The 23,051-nt window shown below is 47.6% G+C and overlaps 2 protein-coding genes across 3 annotated transcripts in view; one reads left to right on the forward strand and one right to left on the reverse strand.

The window, feature by feature from the left end:
- The window catches only part of SLC35A5 (solute carrier family 35 member A5), a 155,880-nt gene extending 138,414 nt beyond the window's left edge, over positions 1–17,466 (reverse strand). The window contains exons 1-2 of one of the 2 annotated variants that reach the window (XM_078658314.1): positions 17,296–17,466; positions 8,780–8,869 (exon numbers count right to left, since the gene is read on the reverse strand). The gene's annotated coding sequence lies outside the window, so the exon portion shown is untranslated. The remainder of the gene's footprint in view (positions 1–8,779; positions 8,870–17,295) is intronic. The other variant, XM_078658315.1, reaches the window with a different exon arrangement.
- A 1,600-nt stretch (positions 17,467–19,066) lies between these two features.
- The window catches only part of ATG3 (autophagy related 3), a 185,580-nt gene continuing 181,595 nt past the window's right edge, over positions 19,067–23,051 (forward strand). The window contains exons 1-2 of the mRNA XM_078658316.1: positions 19,067–19,196; positions 19,780–19,881. Coding sequence (XP_078514442.1) covers positions 19,810–19,881 — 72 coding nt within the window. The 5' untranslated portion in view covers positions 19,067–19,196; positions 19,780–19,809. The remainder of the gene's footprint in view (positions 19,197–19,779; positions 19,882–23,051) is intronic.

Genomic DNA, 23,051 nt, shown 5'->3' on the forward strand with positions numbered 1-23,051 from the left:
GGAGAAGAAAACAGGGAGTTGGAGAAGGGGCGGGTGGTAGAGAGAAGCAGATCAGCATGGGAGAAAAGAACAGGGAGTTAAAGAAGGAGGTGGGGTGGAAGAGAAGCAGATCAGCACAGGAGAAGAGAACAGGGAGTTAAAGAAGGAGGCGGGTGGAAGAGAACGGCAGATCGGCACAGGAGAAGAGAACAGGGAGTTAGAGAAAGAGGGTGAAAGAGAACAGCAGATTAGCACAGGACAAGAGAACAGGGAGTTAAAGAAGGAGGCGGGTGGAAGAGAGCAGCAGATCAGCACAGGAGAAGAGAGCAGGAAGTTAAAGAAGGAGGTGGGGTGGAAGAGAGCAGCAGATCAGCACAGGAGAAGAGAACAGGGAGTTAAAGAAGGAGTCGGGTGGAAGAGAACAGCAGATCGGCACAGGAAAACAGAAGAGAACAGGGAGCTAGAGAAGGAGGCGGTGGAAGAGAGCAGCAGATCAGTACGGGAGAAGAGAACAGGGAATTAGAGAAGGAGGTGGGTGGAAGAGAGCAGCAAATCAGCACAGGAGAAGAGAACAGGGAGTTAGAGAAAGAGGGTGGAAGAGAGCAGCAGATTAGCACAGGAGAAGAGAACAGGGAGTTAAAGAAGGAGGTGGGGTGGAAGAGAGCAGCAGAACAGCACGGGAGAAGAGAACAGGGAGGTAGAGAAGGAGGTGGGGTGGAAGAGAACAGCAGATCAGCACAAGAGAAGAGAACCAGGAGTCACAGAAGGAGGCGGTGGAAAAGAACAGCAGATCAGTACAGGAGAAGAGAACAGGGAGTTAGAGAAGGAGGCGGGGTGAAAGAGAACAGCAGATCAGCACCGGAGAAGAGAAAAGAGAGTTAGAGAAGGAGGTGGATGGAAGGGAGCAAAAAGATCATCCCAGGAGTAGGAAACAAGGAGTTAGAGAATGAGGCGGGGTGGAAGCTAAGACCAGATGAGCACACGAGAAGAGAACAGGGAGTTAGAGAAGGAGGCGGGGTGAAAGAGAACAGCAGATCAGCACCGGAGAAGAGAAGTGAACAGGGAGTTAAAGAAGGAGATGGGGTGGACGAGAGCAGCAGATCAGCACAGGAGAAGATAACTGGGTGTTAAAGAAGGAGGCGGGTGGAAGAGATCAGCAGTTCAGCACAGGAGAAGAGAAGAGACCAGGGAGTTAAAGAAGGAGGTGGGTGGAAGAGAGCAGCAGATTAGCACAGGAGAAGAGAACAGGGAGTTGAAGGAGGCGGCATGGAAGAGAGCAGCAGATCAGCACAGCAAAAGAGGACAGGGAGTTAAAGAAGGAGGCGGGTGGAAGAGAGCAGCAGATCAGCGCAGGAGAAGAGAAGAGAACAGGGAGCTAGAGAAGAAGGCGGGTGGAAGAGAGCAGCAGATCAGCTCGGGAGAAGAGAAGAGAACAGGGAGTTGGAGAAGGAGGTGGGTGGAAGAGAGCAGCATAACAGCACAGCAGAAGAGAACAAGGAGTTAAAGAAGGAGGCGGGTAGAAGAGAGCACCAGATTAGCACAGGAGAAGAAAACAGGGAGTTAAAGAAGGAGGCGGGGTGGAAGAGAGCAGCAGATTAGCACAGGAAAAAAGAGAACAGGGAGTGAGAGAAGGAGGCGAGGTGGAAGAGAGCAGCAGATCAGCAGAAGAGAACAGGGAGTTAAAGAAGGAGGCGGGTGGAAGAGAGCAGCAGATCAGCAGAGGGAGAAAAGACGAGAACAGGGAGTTAGAGAAGGAGGTGGGTGGAAGAGAGCAGCAGATCAGCACGGGAGAAGAGAACAGGGAGGTAGAGAAGGAGGCGGGTTGAAGAGAGCAGCAGATCAGCTCTGGAGAAGAGAAGTGAACAGGGAGTTGGAGAAGGAGGTAGTGGAAGAGAGCAGCAGATCGGCACAGGAAAACAGAAGAGAACAGGGAGCTAGAGAAGGAGGCGGTGGAAGAGAGCAGCAGATCAGCAGAAGAGAACAGGGAGTTAAAGAAGGAGGTGGGTGGAAGAGAGCAGCATAACAGCACAGGAGAAGAGAACAGGGAGTTATAGAAAGAGGTAGGTGGAAGAGAGCAGCAGATCAGCACGGGAGAAGAGAACAGGGAGTTAGAGAAAGAGGCGGGTGGAAGAGAACAGCAGATTAGCACAGGAGAAGAAAACAGGGAGTTAAAGAAGGAGGCGGGGTGGAAGAGAGCAGTAGATGAGCACAGGAGAAGAGAAGAGAATAGGGAGTTAGAGAAGGAGGCAGGCTGGAAGAGAGCAGCAGATCAGCACGGGAGAAGAGAACAGGGAGTTAGAGAAGGAGGTGGGTGGAAGAGAGGGAGGGCGATAGATAGAGGGAGGGAGGGCGATAGATAGACAGAGGGAGGGCGATAGATAGATAGAGTGAGGGCGGCAGAGTGAGGGAGGTAGAGTGGTAGAGTGAGGGCGGTAGAGTGGTAGAGTGAGGGCGGTAGAGTGAGGGCGGTAGAGTGAGGGCAGTAGAGTGAGGGCAGTAGAATGGTAGAGTGAGGGCAGTAGAGTGAGGGCGTGAGGGTGGTAGTGAGGGCGTGAGGGCAGTAGAGTGAGGGCAGTAGAGTGGTAGAGTGAGGGCGGTAGAGTGAGGGCGTGTGGGTGGTAGTGAGGGCAGTAGAGTGAGGGCAGTAAAGTGGTAGAGTGAGGGCAGCAGAGTGAGGGCGGTAGAGTGGAAGAGTGAGGGCAGTAGAGTGGTAGAGTGAGGGCAGTAGAGTGGTAGAGTGAGGGCGGTAGAGTGGTACCGTGAGGGCGGTAGAGTGAAGGCGGTAGCGTGAGGGTGGTAGAGTGGGGGCGGTAGAGTGAGGGCGGTAGAGTGGTAGAGTGAGGACGGTAGAGTGGTAGAGGGAGGGCGGTAAAGTGAGGGCGGTAGAGCGAGGGCGGAAGAGTGAGGCCAGTAGAGTGAGGGCGGTAGAGTGAGGGCGGTAGAGTGAGGACAGTAGCATGAGGGCAGTAGAGTGGTAGAGTGAGGGCGGTAGAGTGAGGGCGGTAGAGTGGTAGAGTGAGTGCGGTAGAGTGAAAGCGTGAGGGCGGTAGAGTGAGGGTGGTAGAGTGAGGGCGTGAGGGCAGTAGAGTGGTAGAGTGAGAGTGGTAGAGTGAGGGCGGTAGAGTGAGGGCGGTAGAGTGGTAGAGTGAGGGCGGTAGAGTGAGGGCGTGAGGGCAGTAGAGTGAGGGCGTGAGGGCAGTAGAGTGGTAGAGTGAGGGCGGTAGAGTGAGGGCGTGAGGGCGTGGGGGCAATAGAGTGGTAGAGTGAGGGCAGTAGAGTGAGGGCGGTAGAGTGGTAGAGTGAGGGCGGTAGAGTGGTAGAGTGAGGGCGGTAGAGTGAGGGCGGTAGAGTGAGGGCAGTAGAGTGGTAGAGTGAGGGCGGCAGAGTGAGGGCGTGAGGGGGTAGAGTGGTAGAGTGAGGGCGGTAGAGTGAGGGCAGTAGAGTGGTAGAGTGAGGGCGGTAGAGTGAGGGCGGTAGAGTGGTAAAGTGAGGGCGGTAGAGCGAGGGCAGTAGAGTGGTGGAGTGAGGGCGGTAGAGTGGTAGACTGAGGGCGGTAGAGTGTGGCCAATAGAGTGAGGGCGGTAGAGTGAGGGTGGTAGCGTGAGGACGGAGCGTGAGGGCAGTAGAGTGGTAGAGTGAGGGCGGTAGAGTGAGGGCGGTAGAGTGGTAGAGTGAGGGCGGTAGAGTGAGGGCATAAGGGCGGTAGAGTGGTAGAGTGAGTGCGGTAGAGTGAGTGCGGTAAAGTGAGGGCAGTAGTGAGGGCAGTAGAGTGGTAGAGTGAGTGCGGTAGAGTGAAGGCGTGAGGGCGGTAGAGTGAGGGTGGTAAAGTGAGGGCAGTATTGTGGTAGCGTGAGGGAGTGAGGGTGGTAGAGTGAGGGTGGTAGAGTGAGGGTGGTAGAGTGAGGGCGGTAGAGTGAGGGCGGTAGAGTGAGGGCGGTAGAGTGAGGGCGGTAGAGTGAGGGCGGTAGAGTGAGGGCAGTAGAGTGAGGGCAGTAGAGTGAGGGCGGTAGATTTGTAGAGGGATGGCGGTAGAGTGAGGGCGGTAGAGTGAGGGCGGCAGAGTCAGGGAGTGAGGGCAGTAGAGTGAGGGCAGTAGAGTGGTAGTGAGGGCGGTAGAGTGAGGGAGTGAGGGCGGTAGAGTGAGGGCGGTAGAGTGAGGGCGTGAGGGCAGTAGAGTGAGGGGGTGAGGGCAGTAGAGTGAGGGCGGTAGAGTGGTAGAGTGAGGGCGGTAGAGTGGTAGAGTGAGTGCGGTAGAGTGAGGGCAGTAGAGTGGTAGAGTGAGGGCGGTAGCGTGAGGGTGGTAGAGTGGGGGCGGTAGAGTGGTAGAGTGAGGGCGGTAGAGTGGTAGAGTGAGGACGGTAGAGTGGTAGAGGGAGGGCGGTAAAGTGAGGGCGGTAGAGCGAGGGCGGTAGAGTGAGGGCGGTAGAGTGAGGGCGGTAGAGTGAGGGCGGTAGAGTGAGGGCGGTAGAGTGAGGGCGGTAGAGTGAGGGCGGTAGAGTGAGGACAGTAGCATGAGGGCAGTAGAGTGGTAGAGTGAGGGCGGTAGAGTGAGGGCATGAGGGCGGTAGAGTGAGGGCGGTAGAGTGGTAGAGTGAGGGCGGTAGAGTGGTAGAGTGAGGGCGGTAGACCGAGGGCAGTAGAGTGGTAGAGTGAGGGCGGTAGAGTGGTAGAGTGAGGGCGGTAGAGTGTGGCCAATAGAGTGAGGGCGGTAGGGTGAGGACGGTAGCGTGAGGGCAGTAGAGTGGTAGAGTGAGGGTGGTAGAGTGAGGGCATGAGGGCAGTAGAGTGAGGGCGGTAGAGTGGTAGAGTGAGTGCGGTAGAGTGAGTGCGGTAAAGTGAGGGCAGTAGTGAGAGTGGTAGAGTGAGTGCGGTAGAGTGAAGGAGTGAGGGCGGTAGAGTGAGGGTGTTAGAGTGAGGGCGTGAGAGTGGTAGAGTGAGTGCGGTAGAGTGAGTGTGGTAAAGTGAGGGCAGTAGTGAGGGCAGTAGAGTGGTAGAGTGAGTGCGGTAGAGTGAAGGAGTGAGGGTGGTAGAGTGAGGGCGGCAGAGTGAGGGAGTGAGGGCGGTAGAGTGGTAGAGTGAGGGCAGTAGAGTGAGGGAGTGAGGGCTGTAGAGTGAGGGCGGTAGAGTGAGGGCGGTAGAGTGGTAGAGTGAGAGTGGTAGAGTGAGGGCGGTAGAGTGGTAGAGTGAGGGCGGTAGAGTGGTAGAGTGAGGGCGGTAGAGTGAGGGCGATAGAGTGAGGGTGGTAGAGTGGTCGAGTGAGGGCGGTAGAGTGAGGGCATGAGGGCAGTAGAGTGAGGGCGGTAGAGTGAGGGCGGTAGAGTGAGGGCGCTAGAGTGGTAGAATGAGGGCGGTAGAGTGGGGGCAGTAGAGTGGTCGAGTGAGGGCGGTAGAGAGGGCGGTAGAGTGAGGGCGGTAGAGCGAGGGCGGTAGAGTGGTAGAGTGAGGGCTGTAGAGTGGTAGAGTGAGGGCTGTAGAGTGTGGCCAGTAGAGTGAGGGCGGTAGAGTGAGGGCGGTAGAGTGAGGGCGGTAGAGTGAGGGCGGTAGCGTGAGGGCAGTAGCGTGGTAGAGTGAGGGCGGTAGAGTGAGGGCATGAGGGCGGTAGAGTGGTAGAGTGAGGGCGGTAAAGTTAGGGCGTGAGGGTGGTAGAGTGGTAGAGTGAGGGCGGTAGAGTGAGGGCGGTAGAGTGAGGGCGGTAGAGTGAGGGTGGTAGAGCGGTAGAGTGGTTGGGGGACGGCGGTGCGCAGGAGCAAGGGGGGTGGCTTGCGGGAAGGGAGATTTGCATGAATTGGGTGGTCGTCATGCAGGGGCCTTTCATCCTTCTGGGGCCGGTTGGAGTGTAGTTCTGCGGGCGCTGGAACCCCCCTCCCACCCCCCCCCACACACACACATGGCGTGGGGTCGGGCGCTGTTGGGAAGGGGGGATTGCAGTGGAGGATGCAGGATGGTCGAGGGCGATGGATGCAGGGGTGCCGCACAGACAATTACCCTCGACAATAAATAGAATAAAATAAAAGAAGGCATGGAGGGAGCGTGGCCAGGGGGACCAGGAGTGGAGGGTGTGCTGTTCAACGGGGCAGATAGGTTGCGGTTCCGCCCGGGGATGGGGCCGAGGGCCACCTGACGGACCTTGCTGCGGCACGCAGGGTGGGTGGGGGGGCGGTTCGGTCGCCAGTCAGTGAGGATGGAGGCTGTTTGCCGTGGTCGAGGTGCTGGGGGGGCTAATTGGGGAGAGTGGGCCTGAGGTTTCAGTGGGGCGGAGTTGGGCTCGCAGTTTGGATGGGTGAGGGAGGTGGGGGGGTCGCATGGCTCGGGAGGAGGCGAAAGGGGATGGGTACAGGAGGGGCGCTGGTTGGGGGTGGCGTCCTGGGATGCGGAGTTTTAATGGAGGTGGAGGAATGGGGGGGGGGGCAGTCGGCGGTGCACGGGAGGAGGGGGGTGCTTGCAGGAGAGACATTAAATTAAGGGGGTGGTCGCAGCAGGGGCCTTTCATCCTTCTGAAGCCGTTTGGGTTGGGGTGCAGTTCGTCGGGCGATGGGAGGACAGGGCGGGGGTCGTGCACGGTCTGTTCCAGAGTGGGACCAAAAAAACCAGTGGTGGGGATCCCGAGAAAAAACATAAGCAACGCAAATGCATGCCAGATAAAGTAAACTGCGGCACCGTGTCAGTTCTTTAGAGGGGAGGGAGTGAAAGGAAAAGAGAGGACGAGTGAAGGGGGCGTTTTTAAACCAGAATGGATGCCCCACAGCCGTGAGCTTTGAGGTGCAGGCAGATGGGGCAACGATGCAGTGCTGTGATGTTTCAATGCGCCCTGGCACTATGCGGTTGTAGATGGGGCTGCGGCACGCAGGGTGGGTGGGGTGCGGTTTGGTCGCCAGTCAGTGAGGATGGAGGCTGTTTGCCGTGGTCGAGGTGCTGGGGGGGCTTATTGGGGAGAGTGGGCCTGAGGTTTCAGTGGGGCGGAGTTGGGCTCGCAGTTTGGATGTGTGAGGGAGGTGGGGGGGGGTCGCATGGCTCGGGAGGAGGCGGAAAGGGGATGGGTACAGGAGGGGCGCTGGTGGGGTCCTGGGATGCGGAGTTTTACTGGAGGTGGAGGAATGGGGGGGGCGGTCGGCGGTGCGCGGGAGGAGGGCGGTGCTTGCAGGAGAGACATTACATTAAGGGGGTGGTCGCAGCAGGGGCCTTTCATCCTTCTGAGGCCGTTTGGGTTGGGATGCAGTTCGGCGGGCGATGGGAGGACAGGGCGGGGGTCGGGCACGGTCTGTTCCAGAGTGGGACCAAAAAAAAACAGTGGTGGGGATCCTGAGAAAAAACATAAGCAACGCAAATGCATGCCAGATAAAGTAAACTGCGGCACCGTGTTGGTTCTTTAGAGGGGAGGGAGTGAAAGGAAAAGAGAGGACGAGTGAAGGGGGCGTTTTTAAACCAGAATAGATGCCCCACAGCCATGAGCTTTGAGGTGCAGGCAGATGGGGCAACGATGCAGAGCTGTGATGTTTCAATGCGCCCTGGCACCATGTGGTTGTAGATGGGGGTGCTGGTACAATTGGGGTGTTGGGGGGGGAAGGTGATGGTTTTTATTAGCTGTGCTGGGCGGCCGAGCAGCAGCGCTTATTGAGCTGGCCATTAGCCCGTGTTGTGAATACTTACATGCTGTGTTATTTATGCGTTTTTCTATAGCGCGGACTTTACCCGGTGTCAGAGCTCTTCATAATTGGAACATCAATGTACATGAGGAGAAAATTACAAGTGAACAAATTACAAAAGCAAACGTTAAGTTACATGAGCTAAAAGTGACAATTGTGAGCAAACAAAATACAAGAGGTAGCAAACGGTACATTACAGGAGCAAACAAGTACAAATAACTAGGAAAGCAGGCGAGATAAGCCTGTTAATGAGGGGAAAGAGAAGGATTTAAGCCCGAGCGTTAGCCTTTGAAGTCTGATGCGACGATGCGAGGCACAACAAATGGTGGTTTGTGACGTGGCTGGTGAGTGGGGCGGGGGAGAGGAGAGGAGATCCCTTTGAAGCACGCACGGCCTCGCTGCTGTGAAATAAGTGTGAACAAGCAACAAATGGCTTTAATGTGGTGATGCGAGGCAGGCGGATAGAAGCGCGTTCACGAGACCACATGCACTTCTGGAAATCCGCATTTTTTGAGAGCTTAGTTTAGCTCTTAGTTTAGCCCCAATAGTCTCGTCCTATTCATTCCTTGCGGAATGGAATAGGACGAGACCTAAAAAACAGTACTGATTTTAACTGCAAGTATTTTTTCTGAAGTAAAGTAGTTCTCATGAACTTTCCCCCACTTGAGGAATAATATACATAGAAAACCTTCATGTACTTTGATATCAAGTAGGAGAAAGATGCCCTGGCTCTATCTGCTCTCACCAAAACCAATGACTAATCCGTGGGGTCTTGGACATGAAATAGGATACAGGGAAGGGAATCTGAGTAGTCACTACACACTACTCCAGAGCCAATACCTAGCTCCTCTAACAAAAGAAAACAGTTAAAAAACAGTATTACAATGCAAAATTCTGCGTGTTTGTTGCATACTTATTATCAACAATATGACAGTAATCAATAATCAAAACTGTGGCTTGGAGGATTATATACAGCTACAGCATATAATGCTTTACATAGTGAGCTATGTTTGCAGGGGTGTGATTAACTAGCAAAACAAGACAAAGCCTATTTAATAATAGATTTTACCTGTTAAAAGACTGAACAAAAAAAAGCAACGCACAGGAGGATCAATGTCAGTACTTAATTTTATCAGTGATCTTATCATTATACTTACCTTCACATAAGAGTCATTTTTTGCAGCCCAAAACCATGAAGAAAGCTTATTAGGACCATTCTTAGTTCCAATGCATGTTACACTTGCTTACTGAAAACAGAGAAGAATTGACATTTAGGAAAACAGAACCATTTCCCAGAAACCAAATTATTTTACACCAAATTCAAAGAGCACACACAAGGAATATTCTTTTGGAGAGTTCAAAGGGCAGGAATTGAAAATAAGTTAATCAAATTTACAGTGCCTTAGTTATAGCAATATCTTTTAGAGTCCCTGCTTCAGAGATGGGTCGTGTGAGAAATAGAGTTAGACTGAGGATGAAGGAAAGACAGAATGGGTTTGTTCTTTTGAGGAACTCTCCAAATAAGACAAAAACAGGACTTGTTCTTTCCTTTTAAATGCTGCACCCAGGCATGTAAATATAGATAGTGATTGTCCTGACAAATCACAAGAACTGTCTCAACACTGCTGGCGCTAAACGATCATGAACACTTGACATATTACGAAAACGCAATAACAGGACAATGCTATTGGGGCAGCATGGAAAGGCACAACAGGATTCTACAACTTCAAATTCAATTCAAAAAGTACTTTATTCGTTTTTTTGTACAAAAACCATAAAAGTTCACATGTCCTTAAAATTAGCAATCCAAACTTTCAGATAAAAATACACAAGACAAGTTACAATTTTTTAAAAGCCGGCTATTCGTAACATAAATATTCGGCTATTAGATAATCAAAAAGGGGGGCAGAAGACACGGGGGTTTATTCTTGACAGTCTTACATATCCAAACTTTTCCTATATTTCATAGTACATTTTAAAAAACCAGCCACATGAGGAATACTTTCTGGGTTTAACATTTGTAGATAAAATAGCGCAGGACGGGCTTGTACACAATTCATCCTTTTTAAAATACGTTTAAGATAAAAAGCCCTGGGGAATTCATAGTATTTACAATAAAACATGAAGTGAAGCAAATCCTGTGGAGACAGGTTGTCGCAGCCACAGGGTGCTAACACCATCCCCTTATGACACCCCCTAGGGACTGCCAATAAAAAATGAAACAAGTTAAACCTGAACCTTATTAAAAGAAATCGCTCATATGCTGGTAATGGCCAGAGTAAGTACTGCTCCTCTACAGGCGAGGTTATCAACATCAGATGGAGGCGCACGCTGGGCTTCAACAAATCTCTTTCTTCTCTGTCCAGTCTGTAATGAATGACTGTTTTATACTTGCAAGATCTGTCCTCGATATTCCAGATGGATTTACAAATAGGTCCGGTCGCCCCTCTTTGCCGAAACTATCTCTAAGATATCTCAGCCAAGGTATTTTGGACATATGTTCGAGCCTCAGGGTTTCTTTTAGCAAGCTATGTGTTAGCCCGAGATGTTTGTTGAGCCAACATTGCATCCAGAACATAAGGGGACGCAGTGACAAAGTGTCACTGATGAAGGGCATACCCGTTTCTTCGTGCACTGATGTATTCGGAGTTCCCTGAGGGACGGACAGGAGTTGTTTTAAAAATGTATTTTCAGCGACTTGGAGACCCTCGTGGTTACTGTATCCCCATAGTTCGCTCCCATAAGTGGCTATTGCGATACTCTTGGAGCGATAGGCCTTTAGCATAGCCGCCACCGGTCTATTGCCCATTCTGGCTGCGAAATCGAAAAGCGCAGCGTTGGCCCTAGTCACTTCTCCCCTTTTCCTATTCAGCTGTGCAACCCAGTTCAACTGTTGGTCTAAAAGTACCCCCAGATAAGAAAATGTGGTACATGAGGGGACCCTGGTTCCATTTACCCTGAATGGATACTGTTTTCTAGCTGCCTTTCTCACCTGCAACACATGGGATTTGGTGTTGTTTATATGTAGATCTCGTGATAACGTAAATCTATAAAAGGCGTCCAAAAATATTTGTAGACCTTTCGGGGTGCGGGCTAAGAGGACGGCGTCGTCGGCATACAGAAGAACTGGCAGACCCCGTCGTCCCACATACGGGTAGTACGCCCCCGTCTTAACCAGTGTGTCTTCTAAGTCGTTGGTATATAAATTAAAAAGAAAGGGGGCCAGGATGCACCCTTGCCTGACCCCCCGGCTAGTTCTAAAATTTCGAGTGACCTTAAGATCCCGGGTATATCTGACGTTAGCCTTTGTGTCGCTGTGTAAGTCCATTAGGAAATTCACCAGATGTTGCTCTACACCCATGGCCTCCATGGACTGCCACAACTTTCCCCGGTTGACACAGTCAAAAGCCGAGGAAAGGTCCATGAAGGCCATGTAAACAGTTCCAGGTCGTGCGATGGTGTATTTTCCCAGGATTAGGTAGAGATTGAGGCACTGGGCCATGGTGGAGTGCCCTACACGGAACCCATATTGTATGTCGGAGATGATCTCCTTCTCCTCTGCCCAAGTGGACAGCCTCTTCAGGATAACGCCCCCTAGTACTTTTATGATGGAATCTAACAGGGAGATAGGCCTGTAATTTAAGATACAGTTACGATCTCCCTTTTTAAATACAGGGACTATTGTTGAAAGACCCCATGAAGCTGGACAACCATTTTTTGCGGCGGCATTTCCCATAGCGGTAAGAATTGGGGCCCAGAAAGTAGGGTCTGATTTGTAAAGGTCAGGAGGGATGCCGTCTGGGCCTGGGGCCTTTTTGTTGGAGAGTTTACTTATTCCTTCCGTCAGTTCACCTACTGAAAATACCACGATGTCCTGCCCAGGCCTCTCGTATGAGGATGCTGGTTGTACATTTTTATCCTCAAAGATGGTAGAAAAGTGATTCACCCACTCACTCTCCGTGATGTTTGACCCCACTTCAGTGATCCCTAATGGTGCTAGTGGTGATTGGTTAATTGTACACCAGAATCTAGAACTATTGGATAGGGTCAAGGGGTTTAAAAGTTCCTCCCATAGCGCGTTTTTCAGTTTGGGCTTCCTTTTTGTTAGCGCCTTTTTATAAGTTAATCGGAGTGAGCTGATCAAAACTTTATCCCGGGGAAGAGTTTTAAGGGCTTCTTTCAGATCTCTGGCTGCTTTCGAGCAGTTGTGGCAGAACCATTTAGGTTTATCCAATATGGTTTTACCCCCCCCCCCGTACCTCCAGCATCTTTCCTACATTTCGGGCAATATTCTCAAAGGCTGAAAGGACTCCTTCACTCTCAGAATTGGGACTGAGACAGGATAGAAAATCCTTATCACAGTCCTTTATCAGTTTTTCATGGAATTCGGTCGGTATCACCTTGTTCCATTTTATGCGTCGCCCGCCATTAATGGGTTGCAGCACGTTATCTCTTGCGGTGTTGACCTTTTTTGTTTTTTTCATAAGATTCCCTCCTAACAGGACACAAACTGGGTTGTGATCACTATTGAAAACCAGACAGGAGTGGGTTATTTTTGTATTGTCATCGGTGGGGCGATGTTCATGGAAAACAGGAGGTCTTGCTCATCTAGTAGGTGGTTCAGTGCACTACCCTGGGTTGTATGTTCAAAATGGAGTCCCGGAAACAAGGAACAACCCTTGTTTGCTATAGTATGTAACATGGGGTCACCACATAAGTGGGCATTAAAATCCCCAACAAGTAGCAGATTCCTTCTGAGCGCTCCCCGACACTGGATAATAAAGTTGTGCAATTCAGAGATCCTATAGTCCTCACCCTGGCTGTTTACGTTATAAAAATTGATCACGCACATGCTGTTCTCTTCTTTCCCCAACATAATGGCCTGGAAGTTTTTCTTGGCAGATGGGAGGACCCTAACACTATATCTTAGTGCCAGGGAAAAAAAGATAACCAGACCTCCCGAAGCCCGCCCACTTCTGGAGCTTGTTGCCGGTACACAAAATGACTTATAGCCCTCCAGTGCGATGTTACTGTCAGTTGCCCATGTCTCCTGGAGACAGATGATAGAATAGTGCTTTACAGACTGCACCCATAAAGGGTCCGAGATCTTACTTGCAATCCCCGCTATGTTCCACGACAAGATGTTATATACTGGGTTACCGTCTAAATCCACCCTTGAACTTGCGCCCTGTGAGCCAGGCCGCGGTAATCTGGTAATGAGATCCTCACATTCTCCATGAGTTACTATACGACCCGAAGAACCAATATCATCTGTTGTAATGGCAGCAGTTAATGCAGTGCTACCCCTTGATGGTACCGGCCAGTCTGACTGAGGGCCCGGGCCAAAGAAGGAGGACAAATTGGCAGCGGGTTCCCTCAGTCAGTCACATTCATTAAGACCTCCATTTGTGAGATAGTTTCCATACCACCCCTCGATTGTCCCCTGAATGACCTGATGGTATTGTGTCCCATCCTTCTGTTCCTTTTCGGAGCGTGTTATGATGCATCCTGTTTCTGTTGTAACTGACATGATCTTGCACTGGCCCATAGAAGAATCCCAGAGGTAAGATTTCTATGCCTTGTCCCCTCTGACCAGTGTATGTCTCTGCTTCCTTCAAAATATTTTCAACTGGTATCGTGCTGTTAAAATTTACTACTATGCAGTCCCCTTCTCTACATTTCCTGGTACGCCCCAGCCAAGCTACTCGACGTGCCATAATTATATTGTGTCCTATATTTTGGCCACTTACGGTGTTATTTGCTAACCAGTGGTTGACTTTGTTTTTAATCTGCGCAAAGTGTCCTCCCTCCCCCCCAAGGGCAAAGGTGGAACATTCCCTAATATTATTACAAGTGGGGTGCTCTGGGGGGGGGCAAGTGCAGAATGGAATGATTACCCAGGCCTTGGGCTCTCCTGGTAAACTGTGTGGGCCCGTTGGGCTGTCGTACCGAATGAGGGCCCTCTTCTGGGGGGGGGGGGGTTAGGAACTTCCAATAAACTACAGCGGCCACCAGTGTTTTTAGGGCTACCCTTCTTGTCCACTCTTCTTATGTCCCTCATATCTAAATTTCCACTAGGTGGCGCCGTGGGGGGTTGACAGATGTTGGGTGTGGATAATTTGTTGGTACCATTCCCTCTGCTTGGCGGTTGCTCAAAACCTGAAGACCTTTTACTACCCACTATCTCTTGAAGCAAGTGGTTGTTATCTATGGTGATTTGCTGTAACTTTTCTAAATGTACACTAACCACTCTAAGTCTCTCAATGAGGGGGAGAGTTAAAAACTTTACTAGCTGTTCTACTTGTCCAATCAGGCTACCTCCTTCCTGAGCAGTCAGTGGTAATCGTTTGGGCAGGAGATGGTGCTTAGGGTTGGGCAGGACTTGGTTGCTAATAGGCTGGACAGTAGCTTGTGTTTGGCAGTGTGCACCTGGGGGGTTAATCTTTTTGGCCGTGAGCTTAGGGATCTTTGCCTGATTGCCTTTCTTCCCGCCCCCACACCATTTTCTTTTCCATTTGTTTGTGTCTGGTGGAAATTATCTCTGGAGAAGGGCAAACTTTTGTCTTTATGGGTGGTGTGTTACCCTGTGTTCTGTCATCTTTACGGGTAATGCTATCCTGTATACTGTTCCCCAGTGCAATGATGCTATGGTCTTCTGAAATAGTGCTACTTTCTGGTAATCCTAGGTCTATGAGGCGTTGGCTTGCTCTCCTCTCAGGAGTTACACTGCTCATGATGTTACCCAAAGAAGATCTTTTGGCACTGAGGAATTCAGAAGATAACCTTTCCTCTGTTATTGCTATTTCTCGTTCTAGGGCAGTCACTGCCCTGGTGAAGAAGCCATCTAATGGACCAATAATACTTCCCCCACAGGGTGTAGACGGTAGTGATCCCCCGATATCCTTACGACGGGGCATAGTTTACCCTTGGGGAATTATAAACTTTACCACAGCAATAGACACAAAGTCCAACAATTGGAGTGTATATAAACCGATTGATGCAAAATAAGTCAATGTCACCTGGTCAATGTTCCATGCGGGGTCCAAGAGGGGTGGCCCAGCCCAGCCTCCACTGGCCTCTGACGGCCACAGACGGCTCAGCCCGGCGCGTCCAGCGAGGCGGGAGATGAGACACCTTTTTCAAGCGCCTCCGGGCGCGTTTGGGGGCGTGACCAAGATGAGGGCTCCTGGGTGATGTAGTATTCCGAGCTAAGTTCCCCCCGCTCTGCGGCTGCGCCTGGTGGCCTGTGGCGGGGGGGAACGGCAACTGGGAAGAGTGGAGGCAAACAGGGCTCCCAGCAAGGGAAGGCGACAAAACAAGGGACCCAGGGCGTCAGGCGTCCACAAGGTGAGCTCCGTCTCAGTCTCCGTTTGAAACAACTTAGAAATAACCCAATATGTAAATTAGGGAGAGCTGAGAATTTTATAAGCTTTGTAGAAATCAGACAAGATATTTAACTGTAGGAAAGTGTTCCCTTTTGCATGGTTACTGTTAGAACTGGGGGTCTCTAGTTGGCAATGGTTTGCACCTTTGTCCAAATAGGGACCCTTGCTTCTTGTAAGGGTAAGGGGGCTACACTCTTAAATAACCCCTGCTCAACCCTGTGGTAGCTTGGCACGAGCGCTTATCTCAGAGGAAGTGTATTAAAGCATTTGTGAACACATACAGTAAAAACACTACAGATGGACACCATACAGGTTTTATAAAAATAATTCTTCTTTATATAGACTTAACACAATACAGTATTAGGAAAATGACTTTTAAATGATAAAAGTAGCTTAGTTCAAAGGTGATGGTAAATGGGACACGTTTCTCCCAAAGTACCTTTGGATGCGTAAAGCAAGATAAGCAAAAGTTTTGCAGGGAGCACGATGCGGCTGTTCCTTGCTTCGGGGGAGGCGATGCGTCTGTTCCTCAATGCTTGCGCAAAGTAGGCGAAGCGTCTGTTCCGTAACGGAGAGAAGGTGATGCGATGATCTCGTATTGCGTTCCGGTTCCAATGTGACAAGATGGCACCTCAATGCGATGCGACGATCCGGTGCGATGCGACAAGATGGCGTCTTTGATACGGTGCGACGACGTGAAGTTGATGTGTGCCCGCCCAACAGCCGTGCGGCGACTCAGGAACTTCTGAGCCGCGACAGGCCCTGCGAAACGCTTCTCCGGTGATGCGACGGTGACCTTTGCGGTGGCGACATGCTTCTCCAGTGATGCGACAACTAACAGCTGCGGCGGCGACACGCTTCTGCTTGTTGCGTCGCGCTTCCAGCTCCAAACAATACACAGGCTTCTGCAGACAGAATTCCCAACAAGGAAATTCAGAGAGGAACTGGTGGTGAAGTCTTGTATCCCTGTGACTTCAGCAGGAGGAAAGCACACTTCAAGCCCTTGGCGATTCTTCTTCAAGATTATGAAAGTTAATTAAAAATTCCTTCTTCTTTCCTTGGCAAATAAGTAACCACTCCAGGCCAACCCCAGAAAATAGCACAATGGTCCAGGGGCAGTCAAAACTTTCAGCTTCCTTGGTTCCTCTCCTGGCAAAGGTTCCTCTTGATTCCCAGAAGTGATCTTAAGTCTTGGGGTCTGGACCCCAATATTTATACTTTGTTCTCTGATGGCAGAGAGTGTCTGTACCTGGCCAAAACCAGTTCTGTCCTCACTGATGCAGCTTCCTGGCAGGAGGTGGTGACAGCATTGTTGAAAGTAGACCTGGCCTAGGTAGCTGAAAGGAATCTCCTCCCCCTACTCTCTATTCAGCCAAGGTCCTATTCAGCTCAACCCTGACTCATCAGACTGCTGGAGCCCAAACCCTCCTGTCACTCACAAACCAGACATGCAATACACACCCTAGCAGAGGCAGGCTGGATGGTTAGGTAAGAAAATACCTACTTTCTGAAAGTATAATTTTCAAACAATGTAAAAATCACCTTCACTAAAAGATTTATTTTAACATTCTAAGTTCAGGCATACTAAATGTGTCTTTCCACCACCACCACAATACCAATACCAATACCACCAATACCACCACGAACACCAGTACCTAATGCATGTGTTGTTATTAACGTCTTCTTTTTACTTAACAATTTAGAGCTAGAAAACCAACACAGAAGAAAGAAAAGGCACATTTTGTTTTCTCATCCTTTAAATAGCAGCTAAAATTATGCTGTGACCTGACCTGCCTTCGCCCTAGGCTACAGGCTCCAGTAGCAGCGGGATAGGACGAAAGAACACAACTATAATTATTACAGCGGAGTTCTGTCCACTTTTCTGTATAATAGGCAACTGTATGGGTCACATATAAAGAAATTAGAAAAGGGTGTTTTCCCATGGGTTGTAGAACCCCATGTTTTAATGGTATAGCAATTGTAACATGTTCTGGACACACAGTCAAGACGTGCAGTGGGCAGATTTACGCTGGATATATAAGAGAGCAAAGGTGTCGCCAAACCTATTTGCTTACATGCCAACATTTGGGAACAGAGGAGACGGATGTGTGAAAAAATTCAGAGGATTAGTCTCCCCATCACCTTATATATCTATGAAAAACACTGTAAGCGGGGAAAAGCTACAAGAGGAAAACGTTCATTCACAACACGCAGACATACCGAAAGATTTTAATAAGGCAGAACCTCGCAGACTTTTATGCAGAAATGAAGACGTGGTCTGAACATACCTCAGTACTAACAATTTTCTGCCATCAGACACACTCCTGGCGCAAGTCATGCGCTAACATATAGCGATGACCTGGCGTTCAATGTGAACGCCCTGTTGAATGCAGCCGCATCAGCACTGAGCAACTAGTCTACTTCCCTTTTCACTGTGAGGACACGAGGCGACACGCGTCATCTGCATACGCATGCGCGCTACGCTGTAAACAAAGAAAATCGACGAGCCACTAGACTGCGCACTTGAAAACACATTTTTTGCACTGACCATCATGGCCGCGTGTTAATCCTTACCAGGTTTTAGTAAGGTAGGCCTCCCCCCTCCCCTCCCCCCCCATCAACACCCCCTCCACCAGCCAGCTCATTCTAGTGAAGTTACCTACACGTGAACATGAACCTAGGTCACTTTTCTACGGTTGGGCTAAGTTTGAGGTGTTATCCATGCTACATGTGACTAATAGAAAATTGATATGCTGCCAGACCTAGGCAGTGAAAGGGCTTAAAGCAGGCTGTCTTTCAGATTCGTTGAGTTATACACAATATCATATTGAATATGTGAGTTTTAGATTTAAATGAGTGGCATTTGTTCGTTTTTCTCGACCAAGAGAGGAGCGGGACACTAGCATTAGAAAAACATTAATTAGCACTAGTATATGTAGTAGACCTTTGTACTCTCTACCGTTCCTATGTGACTCAGAGTATATCCATTCGTATCCCTTTCCTATGTATATAGAGATAACTAATCACTAGTATATGCAGTAGACCTTTGTACTCGCTACCATTCCTATGTGACTCTTAGAGTATATCCATTCGTATCCCTTCCCTATGTATATAGAGATAACTCTAATCACTAGTATATGCAGTAGACCTTTGTACTCTCTACCCTTCCTATGTGACTCTTAGAGTATATCCATCCGTAACACTTCCCTATGTATATAGAGATAACTCTAATCACTAGTATATGCTGTAGACCTTTGTACTCTCTACCATTCCTATGTGACTCTTATAGTATATCAATGTGTATCTCTTCCTTGAGTGACTCTACTATTTGTACATCTGCAATTTCTCTTTCTGTTAGTATCTCTTCCTTATGTGTCTTTGCATCTTGTACATTTGCAATTTTTTCTGTTTGTATTTTTGATGTAACGCATGTAATCCTAAGTCCTTATGTTTTGCAACTGGTTCTTATGTAAAGCGCTCTGACACCTACGGGTAAAGTTTGCGCTATATAAAATCGCATTCTCCATGACTATGGAAGTGCCTTCCCAGTGTGTTCTTGTGGTTTGAGAGTCTGTCATGTATTGCAGTATTAACCTTTTACCTGTTTGGTACTCTTTTGTAACATGCACGTCACTTTTCTCTTGTAACACACTGTTTGCTACCTCTTACATTTTGTTTGCTTTCGATACTTGCTGCTCAAGTGCCACCATTGCCTACGTAACGTTTGTTCTTGTGTTTGAGTGTCCTCCATTTATTGCAGTATTATACCTCTACTTGTACTTTGTACGCTTTTTTAACCTGCACACATGTCACTTTTTCCTCCTGCAATGCACGGTTTGCTACCTCTTGTATTTTGTTTGCTCACGATTGTCACTTTTGCCTCATGTAATGTAAGTTTGCTTTTGTAATTTGTTCACTTGTAATGTTCTCATGTATCAGTTCTGTTCCTATTGTGAAGCGCTCTGACACCTTCGGGTAAAGTCCGCGCTATATAAAAACGTATAAATAAATAAATAAACCATAAACGGCTTGTCCTCTTTTTATGCTCCTTACACTGGCCCGCCGAGACCGAGAGAGCTATACCCTGCAGAGCGCATGCGCGGAGAATAATTGCGGAAGCGACTGGATCACGTGAAGTGCAGGGGAAAGGGGCGTGGAGTTGCTGAGACAGCGGCTGAGTGCTGAGGAGGTGAGGGTCGCACTAGGCGGGGGAAGGAGTGTGGGGTCTGGACACTAACTGAGGGTTGCGACTGATCCAACTCTCATGGAAATGTGACTGGTAAAAGTACTGAGCCGCGCTCCTATAGAAGGAACTGCATTTGAGAAAGTCCCAGTAGGTGACACGCCAGGGAACAGGACGGACAGTGTGTTAACTATATATAATCGTATTAATGCTTAGCATTTTAAAGTAACAGAACGCCACCCACGCGAGTGACAGGCTTTTGCTTTCGTAGAGGGAAAGTGGGTTGGGCACCTTAGATTTTACAGTGATGAGTGGTTACTGACAGACATTTACCAGATGGTCATTGAGATTCCTACACGAGGGAAGGGGGCTCGGAGGACCCACGATCACTCGATTGGGTGGAGATCACAGGACACACACGGCTGTTTATAACATGGTTGGAGAGGATGCATGGTGTGCATAAGTCATAGTAAAGTTGAGGGACTCGGACTCCCTTAGCAACGCTCAGAGTTGGTGGGTATTTAGGAGGAGAATGGGTGTTCGAAAAATGATGGGGTTGAACCTATACACCGTTTTTCTTCATTTTTAGGTGCACGCCTTTCTGCTGTGCGGAATCAGGATGCAGAACGTGTTTAATACAGTAAAGTCCAGAGCTCTGGATGTAGCAGAATACTTGACACCAGTGCTGAAGGTGAGACCTGTTTGGGGAGGGCAGGGGTGACCCTAATTCTGAGGTGGGTGGTAGTTCATTCATCCGGCAATTAGGAGGCGCTTTAAATATCTTGCCCGTGATTACATTTTGGTAGCTCAAACCCGCTTGAATTTAACAGGAGAAAAGTGTACATTATTTAATGTTAACATGCAGATTTTGGTACTGTAAGCCACACACTTAGACTGTATTTAGTGCACACCTTTGTTTTATTATGATTTTCTATTAGAATGACACGCTTCAGAACTCTGCTGATAATACTCTTAGATTACCTCTCTAAAAGAATACATCTTTGTCACCATGACGACTCGCATGACTCAATTAAAGCCATATACTGGTTGTAAGCAGCTTTTACATTTACTGATTAGAATTGGCCAGTTGCCTTTGACTGTGTTCATAATTTTCAGTTGTTTTACTTCTCTATCTGAAAAGCAGTACAGACGGCACTTCCCTTTATATATTTCGTCAAGTATTATAAGATTCAAGTAAAAAAATGTTTAGTCGGTCTTGAGCACCGTTGGATTTTCACAATGTAGTCCAACCATCGTTGTTGTATGTTTTAGTGTTAAACAATGAACCAGCGGTACTCTGAGAATGTCGGTTCAGTTCCAATAATCAGATCGTCAGAAAATAAAGTAGTCATGTATGTTTGCGGGCAGCCAATGTGCTATGATCAAGTTACACAAGGGTAACTTGATAAACTATATTATTAATTGGTTGTCAGTTTTAATCAGACAATTACTGCTCTGTATATTACTAAACTATTTTATAATGATGGTGCTTGAGAAGAATCGGGCCAATTAGTATTGTAACTCACATTAATTTATATATTTTATATGTGACCTGATTTAATGATGTATTTGTTATGTATGGCTGTTTTGCTTACCCTGTGAATACATGTATTTGTATAGCTGCTTGGACATTTTTACACATTGATACATATGGAATCCCTTGTTTTTTACATGGAAACCTGCACACCATTTCATTATAACTGTCCTTAATAAATCCCAGAATTAAATTGATTGTGTGAAACTGAGAATATTGCATTGGCAAAAATAAGACATTTTTAAACACTTCCTGTAAGAAAAAACGTACCTCCATTATTCAGGACATGCCGGTTACGTTCTGAAACTTCATTTTCAGATTTTCTTTTTTTGTTCACAAAGCAGGGAGATGCTTTGGGAGAAGAAATATTGTTTCAAGTCTCCCCGTCTCTTTAAAATAGCTCCTGCTTTGAGAACAATTTATTTGATGTAAACCCAAATTGATGAGAATGTTTCCACGAACAGTCATTCCACCGATTTTTCTATTCCATTTTAGAATTTTATGTTTGTATTTCCCTCTGCTGATAAATGCTTTTCCTGAATTCTTGTAGTTTGAGATGTTTACTTAATTTGAGCAAATTTGTTGTCTTGAAATGTCTGAAAGCAAAAATTAACACATCAGTGAGGTGTCTCGTTTTCTAACGCAAAGTGTCCGGTGTGGCATAGAACCATGCAATCCATTTTTTTACCTTTTGTCCGTGTCAACTATTATCGACTTTTTTGTTACAATTTCAAACTATGCTACAAGTGATGGACTGTGGCATGAGCTGCATATTAATGTTTTTCAGAATATCATCCCCACTCTTCTGGGAGGTATCTTCACTTTACTGTAATGTCCCAGTGCACTTCTAATAGCTGGTTGCACAGCGAAGCAATAAAAAGCAATTTATTTAAGCTTTTGGCCATCAAAAAGCAATTAATTTAAGCTTTTGCACATCACTGTTGTGTAAGATAATTAGCAAATAAAGCAGTTTTGATACGTTTTTGAATTGTTTGCTCTTTAGTAATTGTATCGTACATTGCCAATGTGTTTTATATTTGACTACAATTGATTACTTATTTTTATTTATGAATACATCTGACCTGTTTAGGAGAGGTTTAAATAAAAAAAATGTGATAAACAGGGATTTGTATGATAGAATTACACATTAATAGAAGTAGGCTTGGGCATATTGGAGAATTGTTCCCACTTTGGAATCTTTTAGTTATTTGTGGAAATGTACTTGTGGGAGATCAGATTTGAGCCCAGATTTTTTTTGTATACGTACAAAAGCGAGGACATAAAATATGGGTATAATACAAAGTGTGCTTGTATTAGTAAATTGCCTAACCTGGTGAATTCTAAACCTCTTTACCACAAAGTCCATGTGGGTTTGGAAAAAAAGTTAATGCCACTCCCTTAATAATGTAAATGTTAATATTTTCCCCTATGTGTTCTTCTGAAGTGTTAATTATAAATAGTGTTATAATTAGGGCAAGGTGTATTATCAGATGATGCCAGTTTGTTATCAATTAAATCACGCTTCTTGCATGCTTCAGCTATTTTGCATCATTCTTGATAGATGGTAATCAATAAGTCTTTCCTTAGAGTATTTCTTGAAAGCAGCAATGATTGAAATTAAAATGGAGATGTTCCGGTACAAAAGTTGGCTGAAATTATTTTCTTCAAATAGTCACTGCTTCTGCTTAAGCAATGCTATCATCCATGAGTTGACATCCAGCATATGTTCTGAAAACTTCACAAACACTATCTAAGCACATTTTTGTAGCACTGAACTCTTGCTCCAGGTCCTGCAACCTCCGCAATCTCATGCATGCAGAATGGATTTCCATCCATGCTGACGCTTCTGTTGCAAATTCGTGTGTGCAGGCCTGGTTCGTCCCGTAGAAGGGAAGCTATAGAAGGTTGCATAGTCCTGTAAGACTTGGATTAGGTATTTTTGTAAAGAATACTGACTACCTGTTGTCTCAATAAGACAACTAATTTCTCAGTTAGTGAATTTAGGCACACTTTCTCAGCAGTGTACTCACAGATATTAAGTATTCTTTGACAGTTTGGGTCAAGGAGTTTTCAGATTGGGGAAATGGTGTTGTGTTGAAGAGTATTTAAGACCTAATTTGGGTAAGACATTTTAGTTGGTAATGTGTTTTACTTTAATTGCACCAAATTCCTGGCAATCTTCACTATCCGGGTCAAACGCTAAGAAATAATGTTCGGAATACAAATGTAAATTCTCAGTGTGTGCATAGAACGAACTAAAAGAAACTGTGTGTTTCCATGTTTGGAAAGTAGATGATTTTTAGGTCGAGCCTGCATGAGCATGCGTT

This window comes from Lissotriton helveticus, chromosome 8, assembly GCF_964261635.1.
Source record: "Lissotriton helveticus chromosome 8, aLisHel1.1, whole genome shotgun sequence".
Lineage (NCBI taxonomy): Eukaryota > Metazoa > Chordata > Amphibia > Caudata > Salamandridae > Lissotriton > Lissotriton helveticus.